General features: G+C 38.8%; 1 protein-coding gene across 3 annotated transcripts in view; it reads left to right on the plus strand.

Moving 5' to 3' along the window:
- The window catches only part of Gria3 (glutamate ionotropic receptor AMPA type subunit 3), a 293,607-nt gene that overhangs the window by 167,867 nt on the left and 103,794 nt on the right, over positions 1–21,946 (plus strand). For all 3 annotated transcript variants that reach the window (XM_041640013.1, XM_041640014.1, XM_041640012.1), the window contains exon 5: positions 20,396–20,449. In XM_041640013.1, coding sequence (XP_041495947.1) covers positions 20,396–20,449 — 54 coding nt within the window. The remainder of the gene's footprint in view (positions 1–20,395; positions 20,450–21,946) is intronic.

Genomic DNA, 21,946 nt, shown 5'->3' on the forward strand with positions numbered 1-21,946 from the left:
AGATAGTATACCCTTAAGACAGCAATAACACTAGGAAGTTCATCATGTACCTCTATCCTTAGAGCCCAGAACAACATGCATCCCTGTTAATAAGAGTTTATGTTTGATCCAAGCTAGTACCACATATATATATAGAGAGAGATATGAATATCACCTCAGTACTTCCAGAAAATGCCTAGGGAAAATTCCTATTAATTAAAGCCTTCTGGTTGTTGGGTTCTGACTAACTGATTTGTTTGTTCATTACAAACCTATCCTAATTCCCTGGCTATATCCACAGCAACTACTCTCCTCCTGCTAGAGCTTTGCATATAGAAACATTAAGAGGAAATCAGGGGAAAAAAAGGTATCTTAAAGACAAACTCATCCCTCCCCCTTAATATCAGAATTTTAGGACTAAGTCTGGTACTTTAATCCCAGATCTTAAACATAGGAACCAATGTAAGTATAACAATAAAACTGGTGTAAATATCACCTTTGTTTTTAGTTTGACCCTGTTACAGATCAAATGGGGATTTAAAATAGTTATATTGAAAACCAGAAATAGAAGAAAGCCTTCACCAAGTATAACCATGTCATCCCTCTACAGAAAGTGCGTGTATTTTCTGTTGGCACAGAAAGAAAGCCCCCGCTATGTCTGAGTTTGTGTGGCTTCCACTGTGAACACCTTGGTTAAGTCTTTGCAGACTCTGAGAGTGTGACAGTCCTGTGGGTTTCAATTGCTGGCTTGGAAACACTAAGTATTTTTTAAATCACCATTGGGCTTTATTAGGAAATTTTCTCAGATTAACAGCAACAAAAATGTAGCAATTAGAAAGTTTGTCATGCAGCTGCATGATTACGGGAGCCCTTTCCCAGATTCTAACAGATGTTACAACAAACTGTTTGAAGAAAGCTGCGAGAACCACAGTTCAGAAGAGCAACACAAAAGCTAGCTATTGTTCAAACCCACGTTCCCACAGGACCCTTATATTTAAAATAATTTAGACCTCTAGGATCCCCTACAGAGAGGCACCAAGCAAATGCAAAATAAGAATAGTAACAAAAAATAAAATCAAATGTGTAGATTTGACTTTCTCACCATGCAACCATGAGAGGCACATGCAAGTAATAAAGCGGTGCAAATATTTGGACTTTCATGCTACTGAATGTGGGATCAGACCTAAACAAGCATTATGGCACTGTCATGAAACACCCTCTTGTCTCTTCCAGTTAAATGAATTTTCTTGTTGGAACACCTTTGCCTCATTTCAGAGATGGCAGAGTCAAACTGTCTTTGCCCAAAGGTCCCAACAAAGTGACAACTGAAAGGAACCATGTAATGGTCTAGATAGGGCAAGGGATTAAGTAGATTGGTAATACCCAGGGTCATTTCACTAGGAGTAGAGCTAAAATAGAAGATAGTAGGCAAGTACTACTATTCTATTATCAACCTCTTCTTTCTTTCTGTCTGTCTATCTCTCTGTCTTTCTTCTTTCTTTCTTTATTCTTTTTTTTTTTCTGAGACAGAATCTCACTATGTACCCCTGCCAGGCCTGGTACTAGCCATATAGACCAGGCTTGCCTCAAACTCACAGAGATCTGCCTACCTCTGCTTCCTGAGTACAACACTATGCCCAGCCAACTTATTTTTAATAAACATATATGGCTACCAAATAACCTCCCACCTGAGCAAATACCACCCCTATTCCACTCTGAAAAATAATAGCACCTGATGAAATATCTTCTGAGGGAATACAGCTCGAGATCAAAGATTAAAACTCTTCATTAAATTTTTTTTCAAAATCATGCCTGCCCTTGCACAGCCCCCTCATCTTTTGTCACGTTAGTGATGTCAGCCGTGAGATATAAAAAGACAAAAATCCTTCCTTGCCCTACCATCATGACTTTAGGATGAATCAGGCAGTTTCTCTAAGGCGTTCTAAGATGCCTATTGACGGCAAGTCTACAAATATAAGGGATTATAATTAGAATCACGTACCTCTCACTTCATGAGGAGGAGTAAATGAATGAAGGGAAGAACTTGTAGCCATGCAGCCTGAGAATTCAAAAAGGACTTACACACATATAACCTTATTGTAGGAGAAGGTCCCTGTGTTTCATCCCGGTGCCTGGCTAGCTTACACCCAAAATAATCACACAGAAATTGTATTAATTAAATTACTGCCTGACCATTAGCTCTAATTTCCCATTGGCCAACTCTTACATCTTAATTCAACCCATTTCTACCAATCTGTGTAACACCACGAGGTCGTGGCTTACTGGGAAAGATTCTAACCAGCATCAGTTTCAGGCAGGAGCTTCATGGTGTCTGCCACTCTGCCCTTCTTCCCAGCATTCAGTTCTGTCTAGTCCACCTACCTATGTCTGTCTCTATCAAAAGGCCAAGGCAGTTTCTTTATTCAACCAATGAAAGCAACACATAGACAGAAGGACCTCCTACACCATAACCTGAAGGAATCTGACCTGGCTGAGTCAGAGAGAAGCTCAGTGACACACCTGTGAGAACCACAAGGAATGTTTCCAGAACATGCGCTCTCTTCCTGTTTGTCTGTGCACCTTGATCCTACATTCCCAAGGTCATTGTTAAGGCTTAGATTTGAGAGGGGCACCAAAACAGAAACAATTATTTCAGTTTTATTTGCTTGTGGTGCAGTAGGCAAAATACATCTTTCTTAACTCAGTGAGATGAACCGGTCCTACAAAGTGGCGTTCAAACTAAGGGGCATGTGCTGAAATTGTTTTCATGTCTTTAGTTGAAGCTCTTGTAGAAATCTTAGCTGTAGTTATATCTAAATGATTGTGAAGAACTGGGAAAGGCCAAGCATGGTGGTACATGCCTTTCATAATAGCATTGGGAGGCAGAATTACTTATAACTCTGAGTCTCTGGCCAGCCTGTGATACCAAGTACCAAGCTAGCTGGGTATACATAAAGAAACCCTGTCTTTAGAAAAGTGGAGCAAGAAATGGGACTCCTAACAAAATTCACTATTGGTAGAAGATATGCCTGTCAGTATTATGACCACAAACATCAGGAAAAGGAAAAGTAAATAAGTGATTTTGTCCATCGTAAACTGCATATAAGGTTAATAGATACCTGCCCCTTTGAAGGTAAATAAGAGAAAAGAATCCAAATACAGTCTGACCTCAGTACTACAATGTCTTGGATTAAGAGATAAAAATCAGACAAGTTAAAGAAATGTCTAGACAGTCAAAGAGGATACTTACAGAAAGCTTCTTAACGGTCACTCCTAAGTGCCTTGATTTCAACTAATGTCACTTCAACAGTTCTGAGAGTCCTTTGCACATATCTTGACGTATTTCAGACTACAGCTGGTTAACTTGAGAACATTCTCCCAATAAACTGTCCCTCCTCCTACTTTCTGGCCAAAGGAAAATCAATTGTTCCTTGATGGGCTACTTTGTTTCAGTTCGCTCAAATGTGCAAAGGAAACACATCCTCTTTATTACACACTCATTAACTTAATTTCCGTCTCACCCACACAAGCACAACACAATCCGTCAAACCCTGACCTAAACCACTTTGCCATTTGGTATCCATGGCAACCACCACCAAGCTGCTCAGAGAGAGCTGCAAGTAGTGTCAGGAAAGTGTCCCTCCCAGCAGAGCTGTTAACTCTTCAGCATTAGCCACACAAATAAAGGGTGGCAGCAGACCCATGCCTGAATCCTCAGGCATTTCTGTTTTCAGAGATGAAGACTGCTGTTCACACCATTTTTCCAAGGGGTGAGAGTTGGGTTCAGCTGCTTTCATTCTCCACCTGTTGAAAATAAAGCACAAAGTGTCCATGTTGGAAGGAAAAAAGAGTTTTTCTTGAAAAAGCTTCTCAGTGTTACATTTCCCAGGTGACTCTTCCAACTTCAGCCTCCACCAAAAACCCTGTTAATTAAACTATAGCCAGGGATCAATCAACTAAACTATAGTCTAGGATCAATCTCTGCCTTTGTGTGTGTGTGTGTGTGTGTGTGTGTGTGTGTGTGTGTGTGTTCGCGCATGCATGCACACATGCACATGAAAGACAGAGGTCTTCCTCAATTGCTCCCCCATTGTATACTTTTAAGGCAGGGTCTCTCACTGAACCTGTAGCTTATTGATTCATCTAGACTAACTGCCCAACAAGCTCCATACAGCCATCTTTTTCTCTCTGTCTCTCCAGTGCAGTAATTATGGACACACTCTGCTGTACCTCAGTTTTATGTGGGTGCTATGACTAGAGTTCACTAATTTGGGTAGCTAGGCTAGCTGGCTAACAAGCCCTAGAAATCCTCCGGTCCCTACCTCAAGCCCTAGAAATCTTCTGGTCCCTACCTCAAGCCCTAGAAATCCTCCGGTCCCTACCTCACAGCGTTGGAGTCCCAAGCATCCCCAGCAGCACTGGGCTTTCACATAGGTTCCTTGGTTCTGATATTAGGTTATCATGTTTCTGCCAAAAGCACTAAAACCCCTCTCCAGCCCTATAGCCAATGATTTTGAAATCCTACCTAGATAACATACCTGAAATCCTACTCAATTTCTTCTAAAGCTGTTGCCATTATAACAACTGTCACTCATCCTCTTGACTTTCTTAACCAATGTCAAGAATATACACATGAATGTAGCCTCTGATAGGACAACTGTGCTCCAGTGGAAGGTCACCCATCCAAGAATATTTGGGCAGCACAAATTTTGATCCTCCTGTGGGGGGGGGGAATTACAATATTGCATAGAAAGAGAATGGGGAGGAGTGAATCTGTGAGAATTCAGGCAGGGAAGGTGAATATGCTCAAAATTCATTGTGCAAAATTCTCAAGGAACTAATATTAAAAGTAATACTCATGTAGCAAATTATAACTGGTGACTTTAACAATGGTGCTGTTACAAGAGCATTTATAAACAAATAGAAAATGTTCCAATTTCTCCAACTATAGAGCAAGTCATCGTGCTGGCAAAGTTTCTTCATGAGTTTTATAATATTTGCTCTGCTTATGGTTTTAGTGAAAAGTTGTTAGAAGGTAATAAATTTCCATTTACTATACTCTAGAAGAGGATAGGGTTGGTTTCTGGGACTGGTTCTCTCTGCAATATCATTATAAGACAGTTCAACATTACTTAACATAGACACTTTGCATAAAGAGAATCAGCTCAGACTCAGTAGTTTATGGTAAGGACGCATCACTTAAATATCGTTTTCATAGATTCTCCACAATAAAAATACTTTGTGAAATGGGAAGAACAAATACATAGCTTTCTCTTCTTATTTGCATCAAAAGAAGGAATGAAGAGACCACCATCCCAATCCTTCCCAGTGGATCTGCTGAAATACAAAGAGATGGCTTCAGCAAAACAACATTCCATTTTCCTATTGCTTGTCTCTCAATTCTTGAGTGAAAACTGACCATAAGTTTAAAGAAATGGTGAAAAAAGGTATCTTTCATAATAATAAAAAAATAAAGTAAAATAAAGAAGTCTTTCCATCAAAAAAAGGTATCTTTCATTCCTCAAGACTAGAGATTCATCCCAGTGAACTGATAGTTGCAATCCATTATGATAAGTGTATTGGCAAAGGAGCACACAGATTGTAACAGGAAGGCAAAGAAAACATAGTTAATTCAGCCTGACTTAGCCAAGCAATAATCCTGTTCCCTCATGATTGAGCTAACTGGCTAATCAAGAGCCAAGTGAAACTCACGATTTTGTGGAAGGGCTGCACACTTCTATTTGCCTGTGTATGGCAATGCTCACTTACTTATCAGGATGAATGTCAATAATCAGCAACAAAATAAAAATTGAGGTTTATTAATATGTCATAAAGTAAACTGGTAGAAAGCGTCTACAGATAGCATGGACTATGGGGGCTATAGAGCAATTAAGAGCATGTACTATTCTTGCAGAAGACCTCAGTTCAGTTCCCAGCACCTACATCCTTGCAACTCCAGCTCCAGAGGGCATTTGGCCTCCAAGGGCATCTGCAATCATTTGCACATACACACAGGGAGACACGCATGCATATACATAAATAAATAAATCACAAAAATATGAACTATACTGGTCAGTGAAGCACAATTAATGAAAACTCAGAGTCAAAACTTGAAGTTCAACCTGAAGATCTGAAAAGCAAAACAGTCAGCCACTGACTCTTACCTCGACCTCAGTCTGAAAGGGTGATCCTGCCTCACAGAATCTCAGCATGAAACTGTCTGTTGAGAGCTGTTTCCTCCCATTTTATAATCTTCTCTGGGGCCGGGATTAAAGGCATGCACCATCGTCATTAAAGGCATGCGCCGCTAAATTTCTGTGGCTACTGGGATTAAAGGTGTGTGTCATTATGGCTACTGAGATAAAATGTGTGTATTACTATAATATGATCTGTATGGTTGACTAGTGGGACTGTTTTTCTCTCAGATTTTAGGCAGTCTTTATTTATTAAAATACAATTGAAATGCCCCTACATGTCAGAACACAACTTGACCTTTGCATCCTCTAGATGCAATTGTTTTTTCTGCCAGGCAATAGCATAACATGGTACCAGAAATGACAAGATACTGCTTAGGCATTCATCTACCTTTTCATTTTAATTGAGGTGTTAAGAGAGGGACTAGCGTGCATAACTGTATCACAACTAGAGAATGAAGGAACAAGAACTTATGAGTATGATTTCCCCGGTCATATTCTTTTAGATACCAGGTTATGCCAATACAAGGACCGAATAGCCAAGTGTGCACGAGTTTTGTCTTCTCCATCCCATAGTACCCACTTCCTACCCAAACAAAGGGAACTGGTGCTAAGGTTAAGGATAGACTATTCACATAAAATCATATCACGCTAGGAAAATAACATGTCAAGCGAGTCCCAGGATCCATCCTTCTCCCCTGTTTCTGTATCCTTTCCATTCTTGTCATCCACAATCATACATTGAATATTTACCTATGGAGCACTACACTAAAAAACACATGAAGTAGGAAACTGGGGTTCTCCCCTCAAGGAGTGATAGGCAAAGTAGGATGGTGGGACACATATCTGTATGGAGTAACTAGATAGTAGACTGGATAAGATAAGAGTTCAAGACCATATCGGAATCTACCAAGCACAAAAATAAGTGAGCAATAGACAACTGAAAGAGAAGGTGGTGTTTGTGAAGACAGGGTTTTGTGATTTTCTCATGCTGTATCCCCAGCTTGATAGATAAGAGGTATTGACAAACATTTGGGGTCTATGGTTAGTTGGGGTTTTTTGTTTGTTTTTGTTTTTGTTTTTTGAAACAGGGGCTCTCTATGCAGCCCTGGCCCTCCTAGAATTAGCTAGATAGACCAGGCTAGCCTCAAACTCACAGAGATCCACCCACCTCTGCCTCCCAAATACTAGGAGTAAGTTCATGTACCACTATGCTCCTTAGTAAACATTTGCTGGATTAACAAACTTATATCCTGATTTTTTGTACTGAGGAAGAGGGGGGAGCATCAGTTGTCATTCGGATATAATCCCCAGACCTATATGCATTGCATACATAATGCGACTTTTACTTTTGGTGCACAACAGGAGCCTTCTAGAGGTGTAGATATGACCACTGTACTTATGACTTAAACATTTATAAATTCCCACCAAAGCCATGTATGAGTATTTCCTTGTAACATGATTAATAAAAGCCCAGAGACAGATATTGGGGTTCAACCTGAAGGTCAGAAAAGCAAAGCATCCAGTCACTGGCTCTTACCTTGACCTTAGTCTGAAATGGCAGTCCTGCCTTCAGTAATCTCAGAATGAGACTGTGTGTGAGAGCTGTCTCCTCCCATTTTATATACTTCTCTAGTGCTGGGGTTAAAGGCTTGTAACACTGCAGCCTGGTTTCTATGGCAACTAGTGTCACAACTGGGATTAAAGGTGTTTGTCTCCACTGTCTATCAGTGTGGCTGCTTTACTCTCTGATCTTCAGGCAAGCTTTATTTATTAAAATACAAATGAAATATCAGTACATTTCCTAGTGGTAAAGATTAATATGGATGCAGGGCTCAGTCTTTAGAAATACATTTCAAATAATTTCCAAATAGTCATTGTGTACATCCCTAAGTGATCAAACTAATGCTCTTCCAACACGTTCCACTACAGTATAATTTTTTTTCACTTACTTCATTTTGAGCATTCTACAGATTCTGTTTAATGACTTTTGGCTTCCAAGGCTTTGGAAGATAGAGGCAATTAGATGAAATTCGGCTTGTTTAGTGTAGTATGGCCACGGACATAATATGTGCAAAAAAAAAAAAAACATATCAGAACACTAAAGGGAGACCTAAGTGGTCATTTTAAAAAGAAGTAAGAATAAAGCCATCCCACTATAACTCTGACTTACTTTCATCTCAGATACCACAGTGTTGTTTTAGCATGCAACACCAAGGAAAATATATTTTAAATATTATATATATAAGAATTAATGTTTGATATGTTTAATATATTATGTTAATAATTAACATGTGATAATATGTTAAATGAATTGGGTCTAATTTCACTATGTTAGGAAAAAAGCCTAAACATGTGTGCTCTGCTCTAACTTCTTCCAAAAACTTCAGAATCATTTGGAGCTCCAGAGCTTTTAAGCATTAGAGAAACCCAGCTCACACACTGAATGGTGCTGAACATATTATGCACTCTGTCCTGGCCACCATCTTTCAGGCGTGGTTAAGAAAATACTTTCTTCTTAGTGGCAGAGTTTGCCATGGTTTTAGAACATTTTCACAAGATATCATTTTGACCCTCTGATGTAGGTGACACTCGGAGTGAGTTTATATTTTCCATTACACTGAGAAACAGGCACACAGGGGTTAAATAACTTGCATAAGATCACATGTTTAAGATTGTTGCCTTCCATTCCTTATTTCCTGAAAACTTCAATCCGTTTTATGTACCACATCTAAAAGAACACATTTGGAAAGGCAACAATGGAATTCTTCTTGGGCAACATTAACTGGGCCCTGCCACAGTCAGCTCCCTTGCTTTCCAAAGGTGTGGGCAATAACCTTTACTTTGTGCTGAACCATTTCTCTCCCCACCTCCTCCTCTGTTTCCTCAACGAACAATTAAGATCCATCTGGGACTAATTATAATGATTCTTGAGTTTGAACTTGCAACCATTACCCAATTGAGGTCACTTATTTTAAATTAACTTGCCTGGTCAGAACACAGGCTTGGTTATCTTCAAAACACAGTATAGAGAGGCCCTGGCTCACTCAGACTTTTAATTAACTAGCTAAATAACCCACACTGTGACAAGCTGCCTAAGATTTGATGGAGTTGTTCATTTGCATTCAGACAAGGATCAAAATACATTGTCAGAGATTCAGGGACTGAGTCCTCGAAACCTTCACACAGTCTCTTGTTCAAGGCTGTGTGTTTCTTCCCTTTGGTTCCCTCTAATTATTTTTCCTGTGCTTTTGTTCTGATTATCCAACATTCATCACAAATGCAGCTTGTGATTCAACAATGACAATTCATGTCATATGCTGAGAGGGAATCAAAAATTGGAATCATGATCATATGAGCCAAACACAAAGCTTCGTGAAATAATTAGGGGAATCAAAGGGAGATTCCCAGGATATCCAGCAACAAAGAAGACTTTCTGAAGAGTTGGGCCTCAACTGATCGCCACTTAGGTAATCATACATAATAGCAGTAGGCAGTATTTGTTACACAGAATGCATGATGGGAGCTGATCATCCTATAGTAATAACGATAGTAATGACAATTCTTGTCAACAATGATTCATAGTAGCAGTATAGCAGTATGGCTGTTAACATTGACTAGGCTTTCGAATCAGTTAAACCTGATTTTGACCTCCATCTCCAACACTGTATGCCTATGAGTCTTAAGGCAAGTTGTCACACTTTTCTGAGCCTCAGTGTCTTAGCCTGAATAATACATTCACAATAGAACCTACCTTAAAGGACTGTGGTGAAGATTCAGAGAAATGAAATGTCTGACACAGTCAAGTGCTTGCTGCAGAAGCCTGAGGATGTCAGTTCAGGTCTCCCAAGCCCATGTTTAGATAAACAAGTCTGGTGGGGTGGAGAGAGTGGGATCCCTAGCACTTGCTGGCTAAACATTTTAGCTGAATAAGTGAGTTCTTGGTTCACCAAACTCACCCTTTTACCATGTCTGTCAAGAATAAGATGGAGCAGGAATTGAGGAAAATATCTAATGTTGACTCTAGCTTTCACACACACACACACACACACACACACACACACACACACACACACAGAAAGAGAGAGAGAGAGAGAGAGAGAGAGAGAGAGAGAGAGAGAATCTTAAAGGTGCTGTGGTACACTCCTTTAAGTTCAGTACTTGAGTGTCTAAAATAGGAGAATTACTCTATGTTTAGGGTCATCCTTAACTATATAGAGATTTTAATCCAACTTGTAATACATAGTGACATCTTACCTCAAATGAATAAATAGGTGATAGATAGGTAGGCAGGCAGATGATGATGATGATAGATAGATAGATAGATAGATAGATAGATAGATAAAAGATAAACATTTAAAAGAGTGCTTTGTTATAGTCACTTTTTGGTTGCTGGGATAAAACTCCATGACCAAGACAATGTATACAAGGAAGAGCTTATTGGTGTTTAGAGTTTTAGGGAGATAAGAGTCCATCAAGGCAGGGAGGCATGGCAGTAAGCAGTAGGCATGGTGGCTATGACAGGCTGCTGAGAGCTTATATGCTTTACCATGGGGATGATACAGAGAAAACACTGGGAATGTTATGAGACTTTAAAACCTCCAAGCCTGCCCCTAGTAATATACTTCCTCCATCAAGGCCACACCTCCTAATATTCCCCCAAACACTGCCACTCTCTGGATCCCAAGTGTTCAAATGCAGGAACCTATGGGGGACATTCTCATTCAAACTATGCCTCTTCTACACAAGTCTTGAAAAATACTAGCCTATAACAAAACTAGTCTTCTGTTATATTCCACCTAAAGGCCTTTGCTAAGGCTTTTCCCATCTAGACTCATTACTTTGTAGATGATTTATCACCACATTTTGCAGCTACATCTTCAACACCCTACTTCCAATTGCAAACCTCTGTTCCTTCTCTCTCATTCCCAGTATTATCCTAATAACTGGCACCAGCATCCCTCTGTACCTAAGCACTAATGTATCTCCATTCTTCTCACTCCATAGCTGCAGGGTGTTGTTGCTTTGTTTTGTGGTTTGTTTTCTTGGTGTAGAGGGACATGAAATCAAGCAAACCTTTATTCAGGAGGCTGCCTGTGAACTGGGTCTTGAGGAATGGATATGATTTCTGCAGGGAAAGATAAAGTCAATTAGGAGCTTGAAAAGAGCATAACCAATCAATATAGGACAAGCACTAGACTGTCTTAAGAGCTAAAGATATATTTCATACATTTCTTACTTTGGTTCTATGAAGTAGCTATTAGTGACAGATGCTTTTACCATGTAGGCTACTCAAACCTAGAAAGCATTAGTTAATTGCTCCAAGTTACATTGAAAAACAGGATCTCTAACCCAGCAATCTTCTTTGGTGTCTACAATACTTTATTCCTTTATGTGATTATATCCCCTATATTTCCTATTTTACAGATGGAAACCTAAGGCTTGGATATAATTTAACTTGTCTAGGATCATAAAGCTAATAGCTGATAAATCTAAGGCATATTGCCTTTAGCAGATCCCCTTTAATTTGCTATCTGACCATTTACATGGCCCTTCTAACTTAGCTTCTCCCACCATCATTCAATCACAACTTTTTATATAACACCTGGCTACCTCACACCAAATACTTTCCTTATAGTTACCCCAAATATAATTCTCTCCTTTAAGAACCTATTGCTGCCATTTTACTAGATCAGTAAAATTCCTAACTGCATTCTAAATGTTATTCTTACACTCATAGATCAGTAGAGCGCTCACTCCTTATCAAAGAAGTTCTTTTTTACAGCAGATAGAAACTGGCCAAAATGCATGGAAAAAATTGATTATGGGCTGCCCAGTGCCAATTGATACATCTGCAATACCACCTCTCGTCTAAGGCTCAGAGAACATCTCTGAAGAGGGGAAGGAAAGACTGTAAAAGCCATCCTTGAAATGGCAGGGATGTTATACCAATGAAATCCCAACAGTATGGCTGCCTAGACAAGACCTAAACAATTCCAACTTCATTAGATTTGCTAATATGAAAGGGGAGAAATCTCATGGGGCCCCATCCCTATATAAAAAGCTGCAGTGTATTAGTGACTGATAAGAGAGGGAGAATTAGCCTTCCCTCAGCAGGTCCAATACATAGAGTTCAACAAAAATAATTAAGTAGAGGCTATGTATTTGAGAGGGAATAAGGGAGGATGGCGCAGAAGGTATGGTTAAGGGAGAAAAGGTAAGGGGGAAATGAAATAATTATAATTTAATTTTGAAAACTGCAAAAACAGATTTATATGGTAGCACATACCTATAAGCCTAGCACTTGGGAGGCTGAGGTAAGATCATGAGTTTGAGGCTACTCTAGACTATAGAGACCTTGTTTTAAAATAAACAAATATTTTTAATTAAAAAAAACCTCTCCTTTAGGACTGAAGCACTATAAAACAGCAAGACTCTCCTGAAATCTGGAAAAATAGCCTTCTACAATAGATCTCTCTTCATTTTCAAAATAGCATTCTATTTAAGTTACCTGTTTGTCAGGTTCCCACTTATAAAAGCCAAAGGAAAAATTTTTTTAGATTTCTCGTTGGAGACAAAGTGCTTTCTATCTATAGTAGGTTGAGTTAATCATTCTCTCCTCAGTTGTACTGTGTTCATATTTCTGTTCTCGCACTTCTCCCACTGGATTATAATGATCTGTTAACTTGGCTGTCTTTCCCATTCAAGCATGACAGCCTCCAAACTAGGGCCCAGATTCTTGTGACCTCTGTCTTCCTGTGGTCTATCCCCACAATTGGCACAGACTGGGCCCTCAACAAATATTTATTAAAGGGAAAGAAAATGAAAAGGTGGTGGATAGAGGCAGCTTTCCATATAGTAGGTACTTTAAGGCACACTTCTTCTGAGGCTGACGGTATGCCAGAAAATGAGCTATTGTCAAAAGACAAAAGGATCCATTTGTAGTATCAACTCATTTCTGGGTTAATAATTCCAGCATTGCTGATTTTAAGCTACCCATGGTTTCGTTAGTGGCTCAGAAAACTGGAATATTCAGCGAGTGCCATTCAGAGGCTCCCTGTGCTTGACTGAACATCAAGCAGTTCTTCCTAGGGAGCTTGAACTGTCTGCATGCCAGTGTGATCATGAAGGTAGATGAGCTGGAGAGCAGGGCAAGATGTTGCCAGATTCAAAACAAAAAAGCGAAAGGCCAAAGGAAACATTTCTGAGTGTGGAGAAGTGTATGTTTGTCCGCCCCCCCACTCCCACCCCCAGCCCCGATGAACTAAGCCTCAGTCATTTGTCATCCATTTGCAAATTGAGATCCACTTAAATGACATGGCTCCCAGAAGAGGAAGAAAGCTGCCAACTAAGCAATTACCCTGAAAATTGCATTGGGTTTCTGCGAGATATTTCCTTTTATTTGAAAATATAAACATGGTCATTCACTTCAGCTATCAAACGTTTTTACAGATTACTGTGTCAAATACTGAAAACACTTCACAAATGGAAATGTATTCAAAGAAGGCATCCCTATTCTAGTCTCTGTAGCCATACCAGGTGCTTTCTCTCTCCATTTCCTATCCGGATGCTTCATCAGTCTAAGCTACACCTGTGTCTCTAATACTGTATTGACACCCTGATTTTGCACACAATAATGAAGCTAACAATTAAACAACAGGACTTGAATCCAGGACCACATAACATTAAGGTTCATGTTTTTTTCTAATACAACACCTTTAATAATTATCAATTTCCTATAAAATGATGCATTGACAAACACTGTACCTTTTCTTGATGTACTCAGTCCAGAAGACCTGTTAATGTACCCTGTTTATATGGGAGCTTTATTATACTTATTTCATTAGATAATCAGAAAATATTCCATTTTTAAAAAATTCAAATGATAAGGATACTCCCATTCCAATGCCATCACCCATAAAGTCTTCCCAGAAGGTCCTTGTCATAAGCTCACAAATTATAATGGTTTGAGCATAAATGTGCATACAAAACACACAGAGAAAGCAAAGCCTTGAATAGGCATTTAGAATAAAGCTGTGCAAATGAAAACAAACATCTCTGTGAAAGTAACTATGAGGGTCGCCTCAAGTTTAAGGCCAGTCTGGACTATACAAGTAGTTCGTGGCTAGTCAGGATTACATAGTGAGACATTATATTACAAAAGAAGAAATATAACTCTAATTAACTAAATGTATTTTAAAATGTGTGTGTACGTGTGTGTGTGTGTGTGTGTGTGTGTGTGTGTGTGTGTGTGAGCACACACATACCATGCTACAAATGTGTAAGGGAGAGGACAGATAACTTGCAGGAGTCAGTATTCTCCTCCCAACCTGCGGGGCCAGGGTTCAAACTGAAGTCATCAGGCTTGTTTTCCATATCTGCTGAGCCACCTTGGTGACCCTCTCTTGCCACTTCTTATTAAAGCTTCCAAATAATGCATTAAGCTATGATAAATGGAATACGAAAGTCTGGGAAGCACAGAGTTACCCCTAAAGGATGATCTTTGGTAAAATTCTTACCCTCTAGTCCTGCCATTCTAGAATTTTGTTTCTTGCTTTTTCAATTCCTTTCTTTCCACACAAGCTTCCCTACAGACAGTGCACTTACTGACAAGATTCCTCTATTGTAAGAACATTTGTCTTGCTGATGAAAACCTTCAGTCTCTGTGTGCACAACATTCATACCCATTGGACTACCATTGGACTGACTTCAATATAGGTTTTCTCTACTACTCTAGTCCAGCACACTCACTTAAGATGGCTGCTATATAAAGCCCTGCTATTCCGACATAAGAGAGAAAGTGTGCGCACATTAAACTTACTAGGAAATAACTCTAATGGAATTTGCTTCTGATATGTTTACTAGGACTCAAACACTGAGGAAGATGAACACCTTTGATCACATTTAAAAAATCTCTTCTCAAAGGTGTGATATGTTCACGGCCAGTTTCTGCAGCATATCATTCATTCAGCTGCTCCACACTGCTGAAATTATATCCAGTGCCATAGGAAAACAATGCTTTTTTTTTCAACTAAAAAAGAGAAAAGGGAAGGCAGATGTGAGCCTGAAAAAATATTTTTTCATTGAACATAGAGGATGTGACCTAATGGTTTTTTTTGTTTTTTTGTTTTTACTTACAGACAGAATATCCATAAAGTAAAGGAAAACTGCCTGGTGAATTAAACCAGGAATCCTCCCCTAAAAACCCAACCTTCTCTCCCAGATTCTCTTGCCCAAGCTTTCACATGATACTTAAATCAAAGAGAAAGAAATTAAGGTGAACATCAACGCGTGTTCTCTACTCAAAGCAGGATCAATCTTTCTCCATAGATCTTTTTCTGGCGCTGATGTAGAAAACCAAACATGGAACTACTTAGGTCTGCAAATAACCTAATCTGCATACCAGATGGATCCAGGGGGGGGGGGGCATACACACTTCTTCACACACATATTTTTTTTTTCTGAAATGTGAGCATAGAAAAACAGATGCTTTTGCCTCCCAGAGGATATGTGGGCCTCTCTCAAGTAGTCTTGTGGAGCAATTTCATCTCAAATTTCTAAAATTATGAAAATGTCTAGATTAAACATGAAATTGGAAAAGGAAGGGTCTCTCTGAGGAAAAAAACACAACTGAATATCTTAGAAATCATTTTGAACTCCTCAGAGATACTCAGTTTCACAGACAACTGGATGAAGGGCAGGTTAACAAGGGAAAAAATCACCCCAAATCAGGAAACCATGATTCACTGATTTCCTTGGCAGGAAGTTTGACACTGTCTGTATGGCCCAGTGTTAGTATATATGCGGTCTTTCTTCTGCAAACAAACCTCGGCTCAGTGAATGAGAACTGTAGATAAGAGGGGGGGTCCCCTTTGAGATGGTAGAAATGTAGGTAAAAAATAGATTTCCCTAAAACAATGAATTTTATCTCCACTTCACACATTTTCCCTTATTACATTTATCGTGCCTGCCATCGCAGCAGGCCATCTATCATCCACAGCACATCTTACAAAAGCAAAGTGACTATAGAGCATGGATGTGGGAACTTGGTATTTCTTCCTTAAATGTCACATCTGATGTAAAAACAGCTTTTTATCCTTGAAGTTCTGAAACTAATTCAGAAAGATCTATTATAATTACTGTAAAAAGCAAAGTTGAATATTCTCTTGGCTACCAGAGTCATTAAAGAAGTAAGGGTACAATTTATGCCTCGTTCATCTGTAACAGATGGAGAAAGAATAAAGATTGAGGATTAGCAGAACAGGAACACGCCTATTAAATATCCAGTTCTTTTGTGCACCATATTATCCCCAATATCCCCATCCCTCCCTATTTTCATAAGCCTCTCCCAGAAAACAAGTCTAAAAGTAAAGGGCAAGCAAAAAATATAGCGCATTTCTCACTGAGGCCTCATTTAACTCCCATCAGTAGGAGTATAAGCAACTCCACAGAAGATCTCAAGACAACTGAGGCTCACTCTCTTAACAACTAGGGGAGCATTTCTGTTGGAAACGTTCTATGAAACATATTGCATGTCCCTGGAATTTTCATCAGAAATTTCTGATCAAAGTAAACTATGGTCTGATGACTCAGGCACTCACAACAAATAGCCATGATTATACTGTGCAGGAGCACAGTGTTGCCTGCTTTTCTCTCGTTGTTTCTTCCTTCTCCTTTAAGGCAGTCTGTCACTTCCTCTGGTACTAATACACCTCTCCTAACATCACTCCCTGCCTCCATACACTCCCCTTCTAGCTTGTAGTGTTTAATTTACTGGGATTGGTAAGAACTGTATGTTAAATCAGAGTTATAAAGGCACCGAAAGCAAGGATGAAGAATTAATTATGGGCTTCAGTGCAGCAGCTTTGTGACACCTAACTGTTCCTATCTTTAGATAACTTTCCCGTCTCCTCCAACTTAAGGCTAACTCACGAAAGGGTGATGGGCGAGAACTACCTTCCAAAAAGTCCATTTGTTCTGAGCACACCACCTGGGCATTGACCAAAGCAGTTATTCTAACAGCTCCAAGTTTTCCTGAGGCTGAAAATGCAATGTCTTGATGAACAATAACCTCATTCTTTACATGGAAGTACTGTGGCATATTTCATTATTCACATCTCAAATATATTTGTAGATATTCTCCAGTTTGATCATAGCAACTCTGCTAGAAGAGCAAGTGCCAAACTGTGGATAAGTTGATAGAAGCTCAGAAAGCTGAGTCCAAAGTCAAGAAGTGAGTGCATGACCAGACCTGACCTCTGGATGGTCATCCAGGGCTTTTGTAATGACGCTACCAATGGCTACAGTTCTTTCTTGCCTTTCTCGTGTGGAAAGGCACAATAAACATGGCCTCCACTCAAAACTGAAACAGACTTTCTTATTTTTCTCTGAGTTTGTCGCATGTCCTTAGGAATATTGCTCATTTTTCTTGAAGAATTCAAAACTTTCTAGTTTTATTATGTTGAGGGTTGTCAGTGAATTAAAAATTCAATAAATGTATGGTCCCAACTTGCCACCAAAAGTTAACAAATGTTACCAGCAAGGATGTTTCTCACAAGCAGACACTGAAGAATACATCCCAAAAGGCACCTAACAGCTTATTTTGTGTCATGGCAGCATGAGAAATCACCCCTCAAGACATTCATTAACCTTTCTTTTCCTTCATAAATAATCAGTCTGAAATGTGGTTCATATTTTAAATTAATTGAAAACATCTCTCTTGTGCTCTCTCATTCTCTCTCTCTCTCTCTCTCTCTCTCTCTCTTTCATAAACAAAGAGAAATGTCTTGAGTCTTATAATAACAGGAAAGTAAACATGATACTCTACTCAAAGATACCATTCCATTTCCATGGGTCTACCTAAACCTGTACCCTCCATTGGACCTTCCCTTTCTGCTTCAGGCCTTAGATATCTTGTCTTCTTCCTCTTCAAAAAATAGAACAATCATCAGCATTTAGATTTCATGAAATGATTAGAAATAGAAAATATAGTAAGTGAAAATGCAGATAATAGTCGGAACCTATCTCTAACCCTAGTTTAGCCTAATCTACTTCAAATAAGCTTAGAGCATGTATATTAGCCTTTAGTCAGGTGAAATAATCTAACACAAAACCCCTTTTATAAGAAAATGCTGAATAGCTCAGGTAATCTATTAAATTCTGTAGGGAAACTGGAAAACAGCCGGCATGCCTAAAATATTGTTCTGGATCTGACGATGGCGCTAAGGAAGCGAGCACTTTCCTACCCGGAACAAAGGTTCCATCACTATCAGTTCTGATACATAAAGTACATTCTCTCCTGCATGTATGTAATTTGGACACCACCATGAAGTTGAAAAATCATGAGGCAAATTGAAACATGACATACAGTCATGCTGAGGGTACTGGCTCTACAGCAGTACTCTAACTTTGATATTTACCAAAGTAGGTAGATGTTTAAGGCCTTTATTTAAAACAGTGTTCTACTTGCAAAAATCCTATTAACGTCTTTCCATATTTTTAAAATAACAAGTACATTACTTATATTAACAATTACTACTACATGAATATGAAACAACTAGTTGTATTGCATTGCTTGGGAGAACAGAGAAGAAAATAGTCTGCATACGTTCTATTTGAAATGATTTTTCAGATGTTTTTAATATGGGATTGTTTCTATGTGTGAATGTGGAAACCAAAGATCTGGAGGGTCTAACTGCACTGTCAGCATATCCAGAGGAAAAAGGCCAGCTTTTAATTTCAGATTTACCATTTTTCTGCCTATATGGCCTTGGAGAAATTCAACTACCTTCGGACTGTGATCCTTCATGTGTAAAATTAGACTTCAGATTTTCTGGAAATTACTCAAACATACAACATCTAGTACAAGGCAAGCATATTTTAGACATACAATAAGGGCAGTCGTGATAACTAATATTATTCAGACTTTCATATATACTTGCAGTTTGCTATGTGGACAATACGGCACCTTGTCCAGTTGTTTTCAAACCTCTGACAGCCGGACCCAGCTGTATCCAAAAAGGAATTCATAAAGCTTAACACTAAAGCCTCTATCTTGTATTACATCCTTAAGACCTGTTCCAAACATTATATTCATAGTTCCCCTTGTTTTACTTGTCATACACTTAGCTTCAGGTTGGTCCAAAACTTGAGCGCACATCAGGTTGTTCCTTTAATCTGTATACTACTCCCTTCCATGATCCCTGTATCTGGGACAGATGCAGTGCCTCAGTGTTCTACAAAATTTTGCTGTACTTTGTTACATGAAAATAAACCTTTGCATGTAGAAAAAGAAAAAAAAACAGCTCATTTGGTTGGAAAATATTTAGCCCACTGACATAACGAGACAATGAAACGCACTCTGTAAACTGAAGGCCAAGTGTGTAACACAGCATTGCTGATGAAAATAATGGCATCTATGATGACTGAGGAAATGTTTCTCATACTCACTACAGCTGCCATTTGAAACCAGATGATTATGGTTGTGGGAAATGTCCTAAACATTGGAAGACATCTAGCAGCATATCCGGCTTTACCCACTATATGCTAATAGCAAACTTCTCACTAATGGCAGTCAAATATGTTGTCTGACATTGCCAAATGTCCCCTGAAGGAAAACCCCTCTGAATGCCCTGGGGCATTGCCTTCAGTGTCAAAATATATACAGATGGTCACACATTGTTCATGTTAAGGCAAGAAAAGGAAGGCAAGCATTTAGGAAAGTTTTCAATAAGACAAACAACCTCAGTTAACCTGAAAATCCCATTAACCCCATTCTTTGAGTGCTCTATTCCCTAAGCTTTCCAGATAACAAAAAAAAAATGTACCGTACATTCTATTTTCTAATTTGTATGCTAAGTTCAGCTCATTTTCCATCTCAACAGCTAAGTAGAGAAATCCAGTTCATGGGTGAAGGATCATCAGCTTTGCTTTTGCTGTCTATTTTAAGTGACAATGGTGCTACTGACCTGGAAGTTTCAAGTGTTTTTATCCCCTTGTTTTGACATTTTAACTTTGATATTGGCAACTCTTCCTATTTTATCTGGCTATGAGTGAAATACAACAAAAAAAGTTTCTAGTCTAATTAGCAACGGTTCTACTGTATGTAAAAAAAGTCAGCACATTGTGGTCATTTAAAAGCATTTATTCCAGCCATCCCACTGATTGTAGAATTGAAAAAATGCCCCCGAATAAGCAATATTTCTCATTTCTTTTCTCTGCAGGTTGTGATCCTGGGGAAACATTCAAGAGGTTATCACTACATGCTTGCTAACCTGGTAAGAACAAAAAAGAGTTCTGGTGTCCCTGGGCAATATAGTCCATTTAGTTTGTGTCATCTATAATCGGCTATAAAGGAAATACAGGAAGCACCTAATATGTTCCCTAGATGCTTAGAGAAATAAATTCGGTAAATACCCAAACTGGCCTATGGTAGCTTTGTATTCGATTATGCTGTCTTTTTCAGCAGCAAAGCTATCTTCTTTTCTTATTTAAAAGGTAATTTGAGTTGGGCCTGATGGCACCGGCCTATAATCCCAGCTACTTGGGAGGCTGGGGCATTGTCAGAATTCAAAATTTTTTCTGTGCTGCTGAGAAACTTCAAGGTCATCCTGGTAAACATAGTGAGGTCCTGTCTCAAAATAAAAACTTTCCAAAAATGGCCCAGGAAACAGCTCAGTAGTAGAGTAGCATAGGAAGAAGCAGGCATCGGTTCAAATCTCCAAAACCACAAATTATAACAATAATGATAATAGTAATCAAATACACTTCCCTCACTATTCATAGATTCAATTTGGGTGTCAAAACTTTTAAATAGGTTTGAAAAGTAAACCAACAGACAGAGGACTTAAGAAGCTCACTCCTGATAAATCCAAGTATACATGCACACCAACACTTGCTTTGTGCTGTCAGAGATTAACCAATCTTTTCAAATCAGATACAACCTGATGCAACTTTCTACTTATACAAAACACAACCTTGATCTGCATATTCAAATACCTCATGGCTTTAAAAGTCGTGAAGCTAGTGTTCCATCGAGGTTACTCCATGATTCTTCTTATTCTGAAAGGACAGCTTGTTTTAGTGAGTAACAAAATGGCTTATACATTATAAATGACTATTTGGTGAAGATTCTATATAATACTGTCTCTATGGAATGAAAAGGGGATGCTAAATTATCAGTACACTACTAAGAATCTATTAAATTATCACGAGTCCAAACCATAGCTTTGTTTCAACAGCACAACAAAATTGAGATCATTATAAAGCTCTTAAACCAAAAGAATAGTAGCAATGACAAATGATTGGTGTAATTGTGCTCTTGGCATTCTTAAATTAAGGGGAATATCTTGTTTTATTTACAAATATTTTTAAATGAGAAAAGAAAGGCTGCTCAAGCCTCTTTCTTAGAAAACAGCCAAATGTTACTAATTTCTGATTCAGTGTAGATCCTCAATCTCAATAAGATGCTCAAAGTGGAGCACTTCCATCCAATTCAAGGATAAATGAATTGATCTTTTAGGAGAAAAGAATTTCAATTCTTAGTTCATATCTAGGAGGCAATTTGAGTTAGGACAATTGAGAAGGGATGTTTTGAATTAGTGAGGTTAGACTAGGGTTTGGCATGAAATAATGGATGCTACAGAGACAGTTTTGATAAGTTTCTCAGTTTCTTCCTAACCAATAGTCTGTTTTCCTTCTTCCATTTTCATACCTTCATCCCTCTCATTTTGTTGTTCCTTCAGTCTTGTGTGTTTCACAAGGCAGTTAGATAT

This window comes from Microtus oregoni, unplaced genomic scaffold (genome assembly GCF_018167655.1).
Source record: "Microtus oregoni isolate MIOR12 unplaced genomic scaffold, Mior012 000061F_ref0000440, whole genome shotgun sequence".
Lineage (NCBI taxonomy): Eukaryota > Metazoa > Chordata > Mammalia > Rodentia > Cricetidae > Microtus > Microtus oregoni.